Source organism: Lactuca saligna, chromosome 3 (assembly GCF_052625555.1).
Source record: "Lactuca saligna cultivar CGN05327 chromosome 3, ASM5262555v1, whole genome shotgun sequence".
Classification (NCBI taxonomy): domain Eukaryota; kingdom Viridiplantae; phylum Streptophyta; class Magnoliopsida; order Asterales; family Asteraceae; genus Lactuca; species Lactuca saligna.
Window position 1 is genome coordinate 50,403,493 of NC_136419.1, and position 18,500 is coordinate 50,421,992.

The 18,500-nt window shown below is 40.1% G+C and overlaps 1 protein-coding gene across 1 annotated transcript; it reads left to right on the plus strand.

The window, feature by feature from the left end:
- Positions 1-13,640: 13,640 nt before the first annotated feature.
- LOC145036507 (uncharacterized) lies at positions 13,641-14,976 on the plus strand. Its single transcript, XM_078984965.1, has 2 exons — positions 13,641-13,782; positions 14,145-14,976. The coding sequence occupies exons 1-2, from the start codon at positions 13,690-13,692 to the stop codon at positions 14,766-14,768; spliced, it is 717 nt and encodes a 238-aa protein (XP_078841091.1). The 5' UTR covers positions 13,641-13,689; the 3' UTR covers positions 14,769-14,976.
- Positions 14,977-18,500: the final 3,524 nt, after the last annotated feature.

Genomic DNA, 18,500 nt, shown 5'->3' on the forward strand with positions numbered 1-18,500 from the left:
CGAAACCCCAAACCCTTCGAGTTAAGACTCGGATCAGTGAGTTGAGTGGAGACTCAGTGAGTTGGACAGGCCATGACTCAGAAATCGGTGAACTCGGCGAGTCAGCAGGCAGACTCGGCGAGTAAGGTTGACCTGGAAGGTTGACCTTGACCAGGACTTTGTCGTTAACCAGAGTTGACTTAGTTGACTTTTGGGGGATAGTTGGACTAAGTGTTGCATTGATATTGAAGCTCAGGGAGCTAGCGGAAAAGGAGTTCAGAGAGTTGTCGGACAGCAGCTAGAGGGGTTATCAACAAGTTCAGCAAGTGCAGGTGAGTTTCCCTTTGTGTGAATGGGTCTAAGGCCACAATATCAGCCCATGTAGATACAAGTAGGAAGACCCGGGGGTTAGCCCTAGGCACAATATGCTAGTATGATATTCAGGACGAGATCCAATGATAGCGGGTGGGTGCCCAAGGAATGGTTTATATGTTAGTTTATACTTTTTGTCTGTGTGATACATGTATGTGCCTGGTAGGGAGGTGAGTGTGGGCGAGGTCCCGTATCTCACCAATAGCAGAGTGTGGATGGTGTTCCACATCTCATTAGCAGCAGAACAGGGGCGAGGACCAAGTTAGGGAAAGAGTGGTGTGGGTTGGGCCCGTATCTCACTATCAGTAAGGGCGTGGACGGGGTTCCATGACTCATCAGTAGCAGGACAAGGGTGAGGTCCAATATAGGCGAGGCCTCAGGACAGGAATTGTGAGTATATGTTAGCTTATGTGTTGTTATATGTTTATGTGCTATTATATGTTAGCGGGCGGGGCCCAGTGACAGGTGAGGCCTAAGTTAAACAGATATGTATCCGAGCGGGGCTCGAAGCCAGACAGGGCCTGGAGCGGCGGGGCCGTTGTAGCGGGTGAGGCCCGAGGTAGGGCGAGGCCCAAAACAGCAGGCATGGCCCAGTACGTGCAGTATGTGGTTATGCATGGTATGTGGTAGGGTGGGGAACTCACTAAGCTTCGTGCTTACGGTTTTCAGTTTTGGTTTTAGGTACTTCCGGTAGCGGAGGGAAGAGCTCGGGGTGATCGCATGGCACACACCATAGATTAGACAGCCTGGGAATATTTTACTCTGATAACGATCATGTGTTTTGGAAATTAATACTCTGTTTATGTTTTGGATTGTTGATTATGTTTTATTAAAAGAAATTTTTAGTCTTAAATTTTGGGTCGTTACAAGTTGGTATCAGAGCCTTGGTTTGAGGGATTCAGACATGCTCTCGGGTGTGTCTGAACTCAAACTGAGGAATTGGTATAAAGGTTTTCAAAATGAAAAGATAGATTGTAAAAAAGAAAGTTTTGAGAAAGAAAACAGTTTTAGAAAAGCAAAAAGAATTCAGAAAGAAATGAATTTTGATAAGAGAAAAGGGTGTGGTGCATGCAATCAGCCAAGCTCAAGTAAGTACCCCAAAATACCCATACAAATTTATGTTATGATTATCAGTTAATAGAACAGCATGCTAGATTAGGACTAAGGATCTAGGGAGGATGCCATATGTGCCTGTTATATGTGCTTTGAACTACATGATAGTGCTGATTAGATAGTAGTAGGATAGCCTGTTTAGGCTATGCCTGAGTTTATGAGTTTACGTTGCATGCTAGTACAGATTCTTGGTATGATATTATGATTGCTTAAGTATGTTATGGTTAGATTTTTCCCTTGTCTGAATGTTGCTTGCTTTGTGCAATGTGGGATTTCGAGTGATGGGAGTTAGCCATTAGGTGGATACGTCACGTCACATGTGATCAGGGTTGAATAATATTATAGTGCTAGATTTGGACCTATTGCGCAACTCTCATTTGAGTCCAACCGTTGTAGGGAAAGTCTTTTACTCGAAGGATTATCTGAGCCTCGTCACATGTGATGGTATCTAGGTAATGGCCAATTGGCATCACAAGGAGTCCTTCGGCAACTGAGGACTGGTTTGGTTTGGGTCAGAGGTTTCCCTAGGGCAAGCCTAGGATGAGGTTGTGCTGGGAGCAGTAGTAGTAGAAAAAGGACCTGGTGGAGTCGAAGCAGTTCTTGAGGAAAGTACAGATAGATGTGGAAGGTAGTATGGGCCCGTACTACTGAAAGCAGAGGATCCGTACTCGATTCGGGAAAGGTCGAGACAAGACCGGGAACCTGGTAGTGCGTGTGTTTGGTCTCGCAGTTGTGATAAGTATTCTGATATTGGTTGTGTTATATTTTCAGCGTGGTGATGTTGCGAGAGAGACCAGTGGGCGGATCAGGCGCCGGAGAGGGATCGGGCTCGGGTTCAGGAGCCGAGCAGCTCGAGGCACGAATGAGGGAGTTGATATCAGCAGAGGTTACGTGCAACATACTAGACCAGACTCCTGTGATCTTTGGCATGGTCAAGGAGGGTATATTGGAGATTTTAGATGAGAGGCTGGGAGCCTTCCTTACCGAGATGATGGCTTTGATGGGAGCGCGTACTTTGACATTTTGAGAGTTCAGGGCTTGCGGGGTAGCAGATTATCATGGGGCTAGGGACCCCATCGCTAGCAGCAGATAGTTGGCTGATGTTGCCAATGCATTCCGTACGAGCCGGTGTCCCAAGGGGGACAAGGTCAGACTCGCTTCCTGTCTTCTGAAGGACAGAGAGAGGGATTGGTGGGAAGAGATTGGTCATGCTTTGGGTGATGATGCCGCGTTGGACGTGATGCCATGGGGTAATTTTTCAGCCAGGTTCAGGGCGGAGTTTTCGCCAATTATTGAGGTGCAACAGTTGGCACGGGAGTTTCAGGATTTGATGCAGACCACTGAGACTGTGGCGGAGATCACCGCCAAGTTCAGGGAGAGGGCCCTTCTTGTTCCGCAGTATGTTGCAGATGAGGAGATGAAGATGGCCCGATACCATGAGATGTTGAGGGATGACATCAGGCAGTTTGTGAGCAGGTCCAATTGCAAAACGTTGGAGGATATGATCGCGCGAGCTAGAGAAAGGGATATTGATTTGGAGCAGATCCGGAAGAGGAAGCCGGATGAGATCCAGATAGTTTCGGGTTCGGGCAAAAGGCCCATGGGATCGGATTCAAGACCGAAGGATTATCAGGACCGCGGCTGGTGCGGGAAGTGTGGCAGGGCGCACGGGGGCGCGTGCAGGAGTGGTAGCGGTGGTGAGTCTGGCTGTTTCAAGTGTGGTCGGACTGGTCATTTTAGCAGGGATTGTACCGCTACCACCACACAGGGATCCGATTTTTTTATGTTTTCACTGCAACCAGTGGGGCCACAAGAAGGCCCAGTGCCCCAGTTTGTTTTCCGCAGGATGGGTGATGACACCTGCCCCTGCAACTTTGAGGATCACAGACGGCCGTCAGGGCCGCGCAGAGGCGCCTGCGGTAGGAGGCAGGGCTTTTCAGATGACTACCCTGGAGACGCGAGCAGTGTCGGACGTTGCAGGTATGCGACTTCCATTTTCAGTTCTTTTATTTGTGCATGATTATATTGTTATGGTTCTGCATCATTATCGGTATGAGTATTTTACTTTGTGCGGCTTGATTGTGATCGAGTTATATGCCATCTGCATACCTTGGATATTTGAATGGTAGTTAGGGGATGTGCTATATTGGAGAAGGTTACTTAGGATGCAGTAATTGTAGCATGACTGGGAGGGACTTGATATGTCTCGCTAGTTCCGAGCTGTATAGTTTCAGAAATGGACTGGTTAGATCCCTAGATATGGTAAGTTTGGGGTTCCTCAGCAGATTGATTATGGAATGGTAGTAAGGATTGGGATTTATTTTCGAGCGTTGAGTAGCGAGGTGTAAGCGGGATCGAAGTGGGGGAGGATCCTCCAAGTGGTCAAGGGTAAAAGCACACAGGTAAGAATGAGTACGCGATCTCTAAGAAGGAAAAGAAGTAGTACAACGTTCGATGGTTAGTACGTGGTTGGGAATCCCGGTTAAAGCATAGTAGAGCGGCGGGAGAGCCGCAACTTCCTCTAGCATCGGTTAGTGGTGGAAGGTGATGTAAGACTACGGGGCAGCCGTAGCATGCACTAACATTCAGAGATGGAAGGTGATGTAAGATTGTGGGTAAGCCGTAGCATTCCATAGTAGCTTCGTTAGCGGGGTTGAGGCGAGGCCCTTATCTCCTAGTGATCAGATAGGGATCAGGAATGGGTAGTGGATGAGAATAGTAGGGAGTTTCCTGTATCGCCCTAGAAAGGTGAGACCTTGGGAGAGGCCGCTCCAGGACGTAGTTGGGTGAGACCCGTGGGTGAGGCCCATATGAGAGTAGCAGTATAGGTGAGACCTGAGAGCAGGGTTGCTCAGTAGTATGGTTGGGTGAGACCCGTGGGCGAGGCCCGTGCGAGAGTGGTTAGACAAGTGAGACTAGAAGGATAGAGGCGGGTGAGACCCATGGGCGAGGCTCGTGATTTTTAGTAGCATAGGTGAGACCTGGTAGGCACCGTAGTGTCGGATAGGGGATCCAGGATCCCAGGAATGTAGTGCATGAATAACATAATAAATTGAGCAGTTATAGGTAGTCGAAGTGCCTACGAAAGTCGCTGGGAGCGACTAGGAGTTGTGTTAGGACTAGCGACCGGTGAGAGCCGGTAATCCATATATTGATAGATTGGTAGGGACCATGGTGGTCTCAATCATCCGGAAGGCAGATAAGGAATAGCAGAAATTTTCAGTTAGTAGCAGTGCTGGTAAGCAGTCTAAGGTGGAATTCAGTTAGTGGATCGTGGGGTGCTCGACACCAAAGTATAGTAGAAAGAAATGCCCATTGGATACTGGCGATAATGACACGTAATGGAGGTAGCGGGAGGAATGATTTTGGTGAAGGATAGGACCTTCACAGTGTCAACGGAAATAGTTGGTTATGGAGAATCGACTTGGAAAGCAAGAAAACGCACAAGGAAAGAGGGGGTGAACCCCTATAGGTTCAGTTACAGTACGAGAAGGATTGTCGGTTGAGTAAGTTGTGTTTCCAGAATGTTCAGGGTCAGGGCCGACCCGAGATTATTATTATCCGCAAGGATTAATGGTCTTCAGGAGGACCGGGCGAAAGGCCAGCGAAGGTAGGCAGCGGGTGTTGGATTAATAGTAGGGTATTGGAAGCAGATCGCAGGCGGTGGGCCATAGCAAACTTCGAGGACGAAGTTTAGTTTAAGTGGGGGAGAGTTGTAACACTGAAAGTCAAGAAGGCCAATAACGAAAGAAAACCCTAAGTCAAAGGGGTCAACTCATCGAGTCCAGTGCAAAACTTGGCGAGTCCGAGCGAGATCCGGGTTCAGGAATTAGTGACCGACTCGGTGAGTCGGCTAAGGAGACTCGGCGAGTCTGGTTTGAGTGAGGAAAATCCTAAATCCCATACTTGGAGCCTATTTAAGCGTCTCTTTCTCTTCCCTAAGGTTGCTTTACTGCCTCTCTAACCCCTAACACCGGACCCTAAGCCCCATTGTTACTTTTTCAAGCTTCTAAGCCATTTTTTAGGTGATTTAAAGGAAGGGGGAAGAGGGAAATCATTGAAGCTTCAAGGATTGGCCTTAGATCCAGAGCTTGTGGAATCTTTCAAAGTTATTGAAGGTACTAAGTTGTTTCCTTCATCTAGATCTATTGTAGTTATGAGTTTTGGGGCTTTTAAGCCATGTTTATATATTCATATGAGTTAGAAGCCAGATCTGAGGTTGCTACTTCGGATCTATGATCATTTTGGTCTGGTGAAGCATAAAGTAAGTGCCCCTGAGTTTATTATAGAGCCTCCTTGCCTTAAACCCTAGTTTATGGTGTGTTAACGTAGATATCCTTCTCTACACGTAAAGTTTGCAACTTTACGTGAGGAATAGGCTCGGGAAGGGCAGATCTACAGTTTGGAGTCTATGCATGACTCAAAAGTCCTCTGCATGTATGAAGATCTAAATGGAGTCGGCGGGTCCTTTGAGTGGACTCGGCGAGTAGCATGAAGTTAGGCGGAAACTCGGCGAGTTGAAAGAACAACTCGGCGAGTCTGATGAAGAATGCCTTGGACTCGGCGAGTCTGTTCTTGGACTCGGCAAGTCAAGTCGCGAAACCCCAAACCCTTCGAGTTAAGACTCATATCAGTGAGTTGAGTGGGGACTCAGTGAGTTGGACAGGCCATGACTCGTAAATCGGTGAACTCGGCGAGTCAGTAGGCAGACTCGGCGAGTAAGGTTGACCTTGACCAGGACTTTATCGTTAACTAGAGTTGACTTAGTTGACTTTTGGGGGATAGTTGGACTAAGGGTTGCATTGATATTGAAGCTTAGGGAGCTAGTGGAAAAGGAGTTTAGAGAGTTGTCGGGCAACAGCTAGAGGGGTTATCAGCAAGTTCAGCAAGTGCAGGTGAGTTTCCCTTTGTGTGAATGGGTCTAAGGTCACAATATCAGCCCATGTAGATATAAGTAGGAAGACCCGGGGGTTAGCCCTAGGCACAATTTGCTAGTATTGTATTCAGGACAAGGTTCAATGATAGCGGGTGGGTACCCAATGAATGGTTTATATGTTAGTTTATACTTGTTGTCTGTGTGATACATGTATGTGCCTGGTAGGGAGGTGAGTGTGGGCGAGGTCCCGTATCTCACCAATAGCAGAGTGTGGATGGTGTTCCGCATCTCATTAGCAGCAGAACAGGGGCGAGGACCAAGTTAGGGAAAGAGTGAGTTTAGGTTGGGCTCGTATCTCACTATCAGTAAGGGCGTGGACGGGGTTCTATGACTCATCAGTAGCAGGACAAGGGCGAGGTCCAATATAGGCGAGGCCTCAGGACAGGAATTGTGAGTATATGTTAGCTTATGTGTTGTTATATGTTTATGTGCTATTATATGTTAGCGAGCGGGGCCCAGTGACAGGCGAGGCCTAAGTTAAACGGATATGTATCCGAGCGGGGCTCGAAGCCAGGCGGGGCCTGGAGCGGCGGGGCCGTTGTAGCGGGCGAGGCCCGAGGTAGGGGACGGGGCCCAAAACAGCAGGCGTGGCCCAGTACGTGCAGTATGTGGTTATGCATGGTATGTGGTAGGGTGGGGAACTCATTAAGCTTCGTGCTTACGGTTTTTAGTTTTGGTTTTAGGTACTTCCGATAGCGGAGGGAAGAGCTCGGGGTGATCGCATGGCACACACCATAGATTAGACAGCCTGGGAATGTTTTACTCTGATAACGATCATGTGTTTTAGAAATTAATACTCTGTTTATGTTTTGGATTGATGATTTTGTTTTAAGTAATGTTTTATTAAAATAAATTTTTAGTCTTAAATTTTGGATCGTTACAGTTTTTGTTGTAAGTTATTTAAAACAGCTCAATCTAGAAGTAATTTGGCAACCGAAGGAATTAATGATTGGAAACATCTTAGTGAAAAATTGAATGAACATGAACATAGTTCTGAACACATGATTAATTTAATAACATGGACACAAACACGACTTAGGTTAAGGAAAAATGAAACAATTGATAAAGAGTTACAAGAAAGAATAAAAAAAATACTCAACATTGGAAAGAAGTTTTGATAAGAATTATTGATGTTGTAAAGTGTTTAGTTAAATATAACTTGGCTTTTCGTGGAACTAATGAAAAAATATATGAGAAATCTAATGGTAACTTTTTAGGTGTACTTCAAATGATTGTTGAGTTTGATTCCGTAATGAAACACCATTTTTAACTTATTCAAGATAAAAAAAAAAGTCATTTTCATTACCTTAGTCATAAGATTCAAAATGAATTAATTGAAATGTTGGCATCCGAAGTGAAAAGTGCAATTATTAGAAAAATAAAAAATTCAAAATATTTTTCGATAAATCTAGATTGCACTCCGGATGCAAATCGTAAAGAACAAATGACTTTAATTATTAGATGTGTTATGTTACAAGTGTTCCAATAAAAGTTGAAGACTTTTTTTTAGAGTTTTTAATTGTAGAATATACATTTGATTTAGGACTTTTTAATATGGTACAAAATGCTTTAAAAAATCTTGACTTCGATATAAATTGTATCCGAGGACAAGGATATCATAATGGAGCAAATATGAAAGGCAAACATCAAGGTGTACAAAAAAGATTACTTGATATAAACTCAAGAGCTTTTTATATGCCTTGTGGATGTCATAGTTTAAACTTCGTTTTGTGTGATATGGCAAATTCTTGTCATAAAGCTAAAACTTTTTTTGGTACGTGTCAAACAATATATAACGTTTTTTCTAGCTCCATACATAGATGCGGTGTTTTACTTGATCATGTTGATTAATTAACCCTAAAATCATTATCTACTACTCGTTGAGAAAGTCAAATTGAAACTGTTAAAGCAATAAAAACTCAACTTTTTCAAATAAAATAAGCATTAACAAAATTAGCTCAAGTGAGTGATGATGGTAAGGTTTGTAGAGATGCGGAATCACTAATAAATGGTGAATTTTCTAATTTTGAATTTATTTTTAAGTTTAGTGATATGGCATGAAATTTTATATAGAATTAATTTGGTAAGTAAAAAATTACAATCCAAATATATTATTCTCGATGTTGCAATAAAAAACTTAGAAGGATTAGTTAATTATTTTGAAAAATATAGGGAACATGGGTTTGACTCTGTTATTAATGAGGCTAAAGAAATAGTAGAAAATATTGGAGTTGAACCAAAATTTCCTATCAAAGGTGTTTATAATAGAAAAAAACAATTTGATGAAATTCCAAATACCGAAAGAGAACAACAATCTTCTCAATAAAATTTTAGATCTAATTATTTTATTGTTATAGTAGATATGACTCTAAATCAATTGAGAAGTAGATTTGAGTAAATGCAACATTTTGAATATATTTTTGGATTTTTCGTTTGATGGTTTAAAGTTAAAATATTTATTTGATGATGAATTAAAAAAATGTTGTAAGAAACTTGAAACTAGTTTGACAAATGGTGAGGACCTTGATATTGATGGAAAAGATTTATTTATTGAGTTACAAGTTTTGCAGGAAATGTTGTCGGATGAAGCATACAAAGGTGAACTTCCTTGGACAACCATTCAAATTATGGAGTTTGCAAAGGAAATGGACATGTTTCCCAATGTGTTTGTGGCATATAGGATTTTGTTGACGGTACCGGTCATGGTTGCTTCCGCAGAAAGAAGTTTTTCAAAATTGAAGTTATTGAAATCATATCTTCGGAGTACCATGACTCAAGAAATATTAAATGGATTAGCAATTTTGAGTATTGAAAGTCAATTCCTACGAAGTCTTGATTATGATAAAATAATAGATGTTTTTGCTTCAAAAAATGCAAGGAGGCATCATTTTAGATAAATTTTGTGTATGCATTTGTTTGTGTAACCTTGTTTTGGTTTGACTATAAAATTTATTTAATTTTTGCTATTTTTTTAATTAAATAAAGACATAATATAGAATCTCGCAACGAGCATTGAAAATCAATAGACCGGCCTTGCTTTGGTTGTATTGGGTTTTTATTGAAACCATACCATATAATCAGCGCTAAAAATAACAATTTTGATCCTTCTGCTATGTTTTGTGTTGAATAAAAAGTATTTGTTTGATAAAATATTTTTATAAATTTATGAATGGTTATACATAATCCAATTTTAACATAAATAATTACAAAGTCTATAAACAAAAATATTTGTAGAGATGAAAGATCAGACCTAATTGTCACTGTTCTAGCATCATGATCCAATTGTCGCCATTCCAGCCAAAGTATTCCCATATTATATCGAAAGGAGTTGATTTTCTAATACGTGTTACTTCTGTGAAAACAGAGGATGTTAGTCGATTAAGAAGACAACTTTGCGACTTTTATTATAAAATTTTGGATTCTCTTCATGATTATATGGAATAAAATAACACGTGAAACAAAACAAAAGCATTTGTTAAGTAGGAAACATAGTAAAAATGATGTAAAGTACATAAGAAAATCTATAGTTCAAACATCCGCATAACAAACTCCTATTAAATAATGGTTAATGAAACATCATCACCTCCAACATCCATGTTCATAGATGATAAAAACCTTTAGGAATTGGAAATGTTGACCTTCCTTATTCATATATGATAAAAAACCTTTAGGAATCGTAAATGTTGACTTGGATTATTCTTTTTAAAATTTAGGAATTTGATTACTAATTGGGAAAATATAATGATATGGGATAGGTTTTGAAGCAAAAAAAAAAAAAAGACATAAGTGAGTTGATTGTTACAAATACTTTGATGATATTTGACCTCAACCCTAATATCATTATCTATGTATAGGATATGTTAGGAAAGTGCATGAATTCATGGTTCAATAAGTGATTAAACATTTTGTAAAGTAGATATGAATCGAGTAAAATTTGACTTCAATGTGAACTTGTGGTTAAATTTGTATGTTGATAGGAATCTAGATGGGTCCCTTGTTACCCACCTAATACACTTCTCGATCCTTTCAAGCATAACAAGTCATAAGATAAGTGATTGTTACAAAATGATATCATAAAGTAATTATAGTAATCATTTGTATGTGAGATTGGCTGCCAATTGATCCATTAATTTTGTAATCATTTCATTACAGTCCTTTCTTTATTCAAGAAGATTGTGATGAAGATGCTCCCATTACTCAGAAGGATTTGAAGGCCCTGAACGAGAAACTAGATTATATCCTTGCTTCTTCCATCATTTCTTCCAACAAAGCTTACTAGGAGCCGATGTAAAGGGTATGCTTGACACCCTTGTTAAGGAACATGCTGCTAATCTTGACAAAGCCAACAAAGCAGTTGAAATTCTACTCAATCCAATCTGTAAGCGACCGAAAAAGTCGATAAACTAATCTCTAAGACAAAAGTGTTTATTACAGAAATCAATACACATGCTGCAAAACAACATTGCTAACGCGAACGATGCCATCGTCAATCTCAACGCTTCGCTACGAAAAGAACGAGAGTCCATTGCAAAGCTTCGGGCTGATATCTTTGCTGACAACTCTGCGTTTCGAAAGTCTATCTCTTCAAGTCTTTCTAAATTTCAAGAAGACTTAGCAGCTGAAAGCAAAATTATGGACGAACTTGCACTTCGTACCACTCAACTCAAGACTCAATCAATTAGGCTTAAGCAAGCACCGCAGGAGATAGACAAGCTCAAATTTGAGCGAAATGGTATAAAAAGTTGTGTGAGTGATGTTAACTCACTGTTATCCAACCTCCTTGAAGCTCATGACCCAATCCCGACAATCACCATCCGACGACATCTAGCTGACAAGCTTCACCCTGCAGTTGCTATGTTAAACAAGATAGAGGGTGTTCTGGAGGTCCATGTCCTTGCAGAACAAAGGTGACAGAAAAACAAAGGCTGATAAATGGAAGAAACCAGTGGGAGATTCTGAAGAAGATGATGACTCTGAGGAACAACAATTAAAAAGAAAGGATCGTGATCACGAACTCAATGAAAATGCTCGCATAGCGAGGGAGGTTGAAGCCAAAGAGAGAAAGGGAAAATAAGCTCACGACGCATGATGTACAAAGCTATTGATCTACCAAGTGTACACTGGCTGGAACCAGTTGCTTCTTTTGATCTGGTTAACACGAATGACTCCCAGTTTGATATGCCAATTACAAGAAGAGCCTTTCATGTTCCACTACTTTGATAAAATAGCTGATGTTCCTTCTCTGGATGCCAAAGTAGACAGAGCCCTTGTTGATTTTTATCTTACCTTTGCCAAACCTCAATATTTAACTTGGAGTGCCTAGAAGATCACAACAGTCAAAGTCATCGAACCCATTCCAGCTGGCGGTTTTGTGAACGTCAAATTCAAGGTGACGAGGGGTTCGAACAATTCTCTACATGAAATTTCTCTTACCGATCTGTCGAACATTAACCCTCACGACTGGATTGTGTTACTCAATCTTCTGTTGATCGAAGAACAAAAATACGAACCAATCATTGCTCATATGGAGAGAATGTTGGTTTCGTACATTCATGAAGCAGCGAAACTCGCCATTGAAATAGCCAAGGTTATGAAGAAAAAGCCTACTGTTAATCCAATCGGCAAAGCCAGCGACATGAGCGAAATGACTTTGGGAAAAATTGATATGGCTCATTTGACTGTGATGTTTCATCAAATGACCGAAGTTGCTGGAACCTTTCAAAAATGTCTTTTTGCTCTGCCTGAAAAGCATTTCCTCTCTACATCTTGTTTGGAACATGTCTTGGAAATTTTCAACAAGTGCAACCTGAATGATGATGCTGCAAAGAGACACTTTAATGACATGATTCGCTGGTACATCCTGTTTCGCAGGACTTTGCTTGTTGTGTTTCCCAAACTCTTCAAGACCATCAAGAAGACACAATAGTGAAGCTCTCTCGCCCTAAATGACGCAAGGGGGGAGATTGTTGGGGATAATTGTATTGCGTATTTGGGCCTTTTTGTATATGTCCATTATGTACACGGTTTTGGGCCTGTCCAACCGGTTATTATTAGGGTTATTGTATATATATGGTGCATGCATGCACTGTATCAGGTTAAGAATTGATTTTATCATTCTAAACATCATTGTAATCCTACCACACCTCTACAATAGCAATTCTTCATAGAGTTCATATGACGTTGTGTCTTTTTAATCATTCGACAACAATTTGATTCATTTTGTGTTCTTGTTTAATTTACGTTATTGGTTTGCTTGTTAAGAATCTAATCGATCTTAAAGATTTTATAGTCTCGTCAGTATCATTTTTTTTCCAGGTTTTGGTTTGAACCATGATTTTTTAATTAATTAATTAATTAATTATTTTAATTATGGTCATTTTCAGCTAGTTTATTATGGAATTGATCATTGTTAATTTTGAAAAAGACCAATTTACCCTTTTATTTGTTTTCTTCCATTTTATTAAATATTGTATTTTATTTTATTTAAAGTTTAATATTAAAACATATATAGACGGAGACCCACCTCTCTCTCTCTCTCTCTCTCTCTCCATTGTATACCCGCCTGCAACAACTATGGATTCTCATTTCTCTACTCTTTAATGTCCCCCAAAATCACCCGATCCTGAAACCTCCATTGTTCTTTTACCGGAGAAAACAACTAAAAAATATGGGAAGTGTGCTTGACGAAAAATAAGGGTCTGCCACCATCTCTTTACCATTATCAATGGGGTTCTTTATTGAGTGTGTATATGTGTTTTGAGGTGTAGGAAGGTTGTTAGATTTTGAAGATACTTGGGGATAGGAATGAAATTGAGTGTGGAGACTCTTTGATTTAGCTTGTAGATAAACAAAGATTGTTTTTTTGTTTTTTTTTTGAGAGAGAGACCCAAGTTATTAATTTTTTTATTTTTTTTAAAAATAGATTTAAGTTAAGAAAATAAAAAATATATTATAAAAGATAAATAAGTTTTCTATGTGGGTGACCATCTATAAAGTTTTTTAATCTTAAGGACTATATCTCAAATTTGAGAAAACCACTAGGACCATTTTTGAGATGTGTCTAAAGAGAATATCAAATAGTGTCGCGACAAAAAATTTCAATACCTGCCAGGTCAATAATCCAACTCGCGTAGTTCAGAAACTCACATCAGCCGTCGGATAATCAGAATCAGCAGCAATCCCTAGCCGTCTGATCACTTTGAGAGCCTGATCTAATCCCTGTGCAAACTCCGATCTTTACTTAAATACCTTCCGACCCTCGCCTTTATCAAATCGTCTTCCTCATCGCCATGGTTGAGCCACAAACTGATTCATCAGCTCCGGCTGGGCCACAAACCGATTCACCAGCTTCTCCATACCAAGTTCTTCCCAAGTACCCCGAGGTAAAAACAATTTGACTTGTTATTTGTAATTTTGGGTTTTGTAATTTCTATGTAACCTGATTAATCACTGGATGGACTTAATTGAGCCTAATTGTTGTACTTTGATTCCGTTTTTTCTAGCTATTTTTATTTTATCCGGGGCCCATTTTTACCCAACTTTTTTATTTTCTTGTTCAGTATTCAAATCGGCATATAGTGGCATTCGATAATGAGTTTGAGCATGATTCTTGATACGTATTCTTATGTTTTGTTTGGGGTTTTTGATTATTTTCACACGAATTTCGTTGGATTTGAGTTGAATTTACTATCTTGGTTTTGATTTTATGTATCTGTTGAGTTTGACTGGTTTTGCCTCATTTCAGATGATTTTTGCTGCGATTGAGGCTGTAGATGTAAAGAACGGAGCTAACAAATCTGCGATTTCGAAGCAAATCGAAGACACCTACGGCAGCCTCCCGGCTGCGCACTCAACCCTCCTCTCACATCACCTCAACAAGATGAAAGCTAGCGGCGAACTAATCATTGTTAAGAACAACTACGTTAAACCCGATCCAAATGCGTCGCCGAAACGAGGCCGAGGCCGGCCGGCGAAACCAAAGGAACCTCTCCCGGAGGGCATCGTCGTTTCTCCTCCCAGACCCAGAGGTCGTCCGCCGAAACCTCGAGATCCTCTTGCTCCGGTCACTGATTCCACGCCTAGACCCAGAGGCCGTCCCAAGAAGGTTCAAGATCCACTCGCTCAGACGCCGGTGAAAGTTGGCCCGTCCAGACCCAGAGGCCGTCCGCCGAATCCGGATTCTGCTGCTAAAAAAGCTGCTCAGTCTTTAAGCGGCCGCAAACGTGGGCGTCCTCCGAAGGTAGGAGGGGCTTCAACCGCGTCGAAACCTCCGCCGCCAAGTGGTGAACGAAGGGGAAGAGGGCGGCCTCCTAAAGTGCAAACACCGGCAGCGGCTCCGGTTGGAGACTTGATTGAAAAGCAGGATTAGTGTCAAAGGGGTTTAGTTGTAATTGTTCTTTCGTTTTTCTTCTTAAAAAGTACCATTTTCTTATAACTGAGTGTCAGTGAGGTCGGCTGTTGGATGTTTAGCGAGTGTAATTGGATTGTAAATTCAAATCTTCTAGCTTAATTTTAGGCTAATTTAGGCCTCATTTTTTTCCTTTGATTTTAAAAATGGAAATGGAGTTGAATGTGAAGCCTCACTTTTTTCATTTGAATTTGAAAGTGGAAATGCATTTGAAAATTGAAAGTGAGTTGACAACACCTTTGTTTTTTGAATTTTGGGTCAAATAAATAAAGTATTTAATAATAAAGAAAGCGATAAATATAGTCGAGAGTAAATCATACTTTTTTTTTGTTTCCTTTTTTCTTTGTGGTTGTCTTTTTCAAGTTTTGAAATTCCTCTCTCTCTAAATATTAAAATATGAAACTAGAGCATACAGAACTTTTGAGAGCTTCTAGTTTGTAAGGTTTGACAAAATATTTTGTTTAAAACAAAAAATCTCGTTTGGTATTACAAGTTTGTAGCGTTTAGTTTAATTAAATCGTTTCAAATCTAAATGTTATTTCATGTAGCGCTTAACAAAACTTTACAAGTTACAAACTATTTGCTACGAGCTATTTGCTACCAGTTAGTTTTGTCGAAGACGCTCTTAATATTTCCATACTTTAGATGCTGCTTACGTTGTTGTTGTTTTTTTTTTTTTTTTTTACAGTTTAATAGTAGCAAATAATTTGCTACGAGCTATTTGCTACAAGTTACAAAACTATTTGCTACGAGCTATTTGCTACAAGTTACAAAACTTTTTTTTTTTTTTTTACAGTTTAATAGTAGATTTATAATTAGAGACTTTTGCCTTATTTATTTTATTTTATTTTATTTTTTTGTGAAAATGAGACGTTACACATAAACATCAACAACCCCACACACTTCATCAATAATTATCTCACGTAAGATGTCGTGAGAAAAACCTAAAGAAATTATTTATAAGTATTGAATGAGTACAAAAACAAAAATGATTTATTTTAAAACAAAAAAAATATTAAGGACTAAATGTATACAAAAATATTAAGGACTAAATGTGTGCAAAATGAGAAATATATTACCTTATTAACTCATTTTTTCCGGCTAATATGGAGTAATTGATTATAAGGACTGAATGTGTACAGTTTAACAAATTGAAGGGGTAAATGTGAACGAACAAAAACCCAGTGACCAAATGTGTATAAATCGAAAAATATATTACCTTTTTAAGTCATTATCCTTTTTTTTCCCCTGAAAAATACCAAACATCAAAGTCATACAAATAAAAAGATCTATTAATTGATAAGAAAAAGAAAAAAACGTGAACACGGACGGGATCAATAATAAAATAGAATCCTGGGTTGCAAACAACGATTCGATTGACTCTGGTTATCAAATGATTGAACAACCGGGAGCAATTTACTTACGATACTTAGTTGACACTTATAAAAAGTATCTAATGAATTATGGGTTCAATACATTATCTTTAGCAAAAAGACGAATATTCATTGCTCAATATCAGATAATCACTTATTCATAAACATCGTGTGGGGCTAATAGTTTACATTTCCCATCTCATGGAAAACCCTTTTCGCTCCGCTAAGCTTTATCCCTCTCTAGGTGTACTTTAGTAATAGGTTCTATAGGAACTGTATAACATCCCAAAACTACAGGCCATAAATTTCATTTTTTTAATTACGTTATTATAAACCAACATTATAATAAATCATCCATAATATCATGTAATGACAAAACCAAAGTAGAAGTAATCAAAACATGTTATCATAAAACAATATCAGAGTGTAATCCCAAAGATCTCGCGTGCGGAAAACCATAGTGTGATGCGTTGCGATCGAGCCGACTCGTTTCCTTTAAAAACGAGTACCTGAAACCGAAACTGAAAACCGTAAGCACAAAGCTTAGTGAGTTCCCCCATCGTACCACATAACATACAATCACATAGCATACATACTGCTAGGCAATTCTGGGGTGCTCGACCTACCCGGTCCGACCATTCTGGGGTACCGACTTACCCGTGTCAAGCTATTCTGGGGTGCTGACCTACCCATATCAATCCATTCTGGGGTGCTGACCCACTCTTGTCAAGCCATTTTGGGGTGCCGACCTACCCTTCTGTCATAACAACCGAACTCCGGGGACTATTTCACCCCTACTACTACTAACACATATCATAACATAATCATATTGTCAGGCATATCTGGAGTGCCCGACCTACCCCTCGGTCCTTACGACCGAGATATGAGGACTATTTCACCTCCTACTATTACCACATAACATCATAGCATAAACATACTGTCAGACATATCTGGGGTGCCCGACCTACCCTTCGGTCCTAACAACCGAACTTGGGGACTATTCCCTTCCTACTACCACTATCACATATAACATATCATGCTAGCACATAAACATATCAAGTAGTAACAAACCTAGATGAATATCACAAAGACAATCATCGAACATACAACTCCTACTGGTGGGTCGGCATTGTGGCCGTAAACCCACCGCTACTGGAAGGTAACTCACCTCATACTACTGAAGTCTCGTAGACACAACCCCACACTACTGAAGTCCCGCAGACTCAACCCCAACTGCTGGATAACAGATTCCCGAACTGTTAATATCAAAACATCACCCAATTAATAATAGGGTTCCAACACATAACAATAAATACATACTTGGGGTAAATACTACTTTACCCCTAACTTAGCTTTATTCAAGCCCAAGGCCTAATCCACAGGCCCAAAAGTCAACTATGAGTCATAGCCCAACACATGGCCCAATTTTCCAAATTGGGCCCAAACCTTTACAAGTCATACCATTAGGCCCAACCATTTAGTCTAGTCAAACATTCGGCATTATAATGGCCTAATATCGCATAATCATGAAGGCCCAATTATGGCCCATCTGTGGCCTAATTTTCCAAATTGGGTTCAACTCCTCATATGGGCCTTGCCTCAAAGCCCATTAATTATTCTAATCCATTTGATTGATCTTGGATGGACCATTAGTAACCCAATCATCAAGATAATAGAATGGCCTAATAATAAACCCAAGTGAAATTAGGGTTTCTCATAAAATGATGATTAGGGTTAAGTGTTTCTCACTTAATCCATTAAGGACTTAATCTATTAAGTCCACCATTCTTCTAAATAAGTCATATTGTGTGATTGGGCTTAATCACACAATTCCATTCCAATGGCCCAAAAGTGGGTCCCAATAAGTCCAAGTCCATAAATCCAATATTAGGGTTTTCTAAACCCTAATTAGGGTTTCCAACCCCATCTTAGCCCAATAGGCCCAATTGATATGTCTTTTGATTAATTAGGTTTCATTAGACTCATTAAGGTTTCACTAGGCCCAATAGTCATCTATTTAGGCTTTTAGGTCCATTAATCTTTATTGCGCCCGTTAGGGTTTATTAAACCCATTAAGCCTCATTGGGCCCATTAGGGTTTCTCAGTCCCATTGTCCGACCATCCAAACAAGTCAAAACACCATCAAAGCACAACGCCAGCCGACACGGTGGCCGGTGGTGGCAGCTACCACCTCACGGTGGTGGTTAGGATTTTCTTTTCATTATTCCGATTCTAATTACACTTTACAAAGATGAAATTTCAAATAAACACACATAACCCCTAAAACACACACACACACAATGGTGCATGGTGGCAGCCA

Coding starts and splice junctions, on each gene's coding strand:
- LOC145036507 (XM_078984965.1), top strand. CDS start 13,690: ATGGTTGAGCCACAAACTGATTCATCAGCTCCGGCTGGGCCACAAACC. Junction 13,783..14,144: donor TTCTTCCCAAGTACCCCGAG/GTAAAAACAATT, acceptor GCCTCATTTCAG/ATGATTTTTGCTGCGATTGA.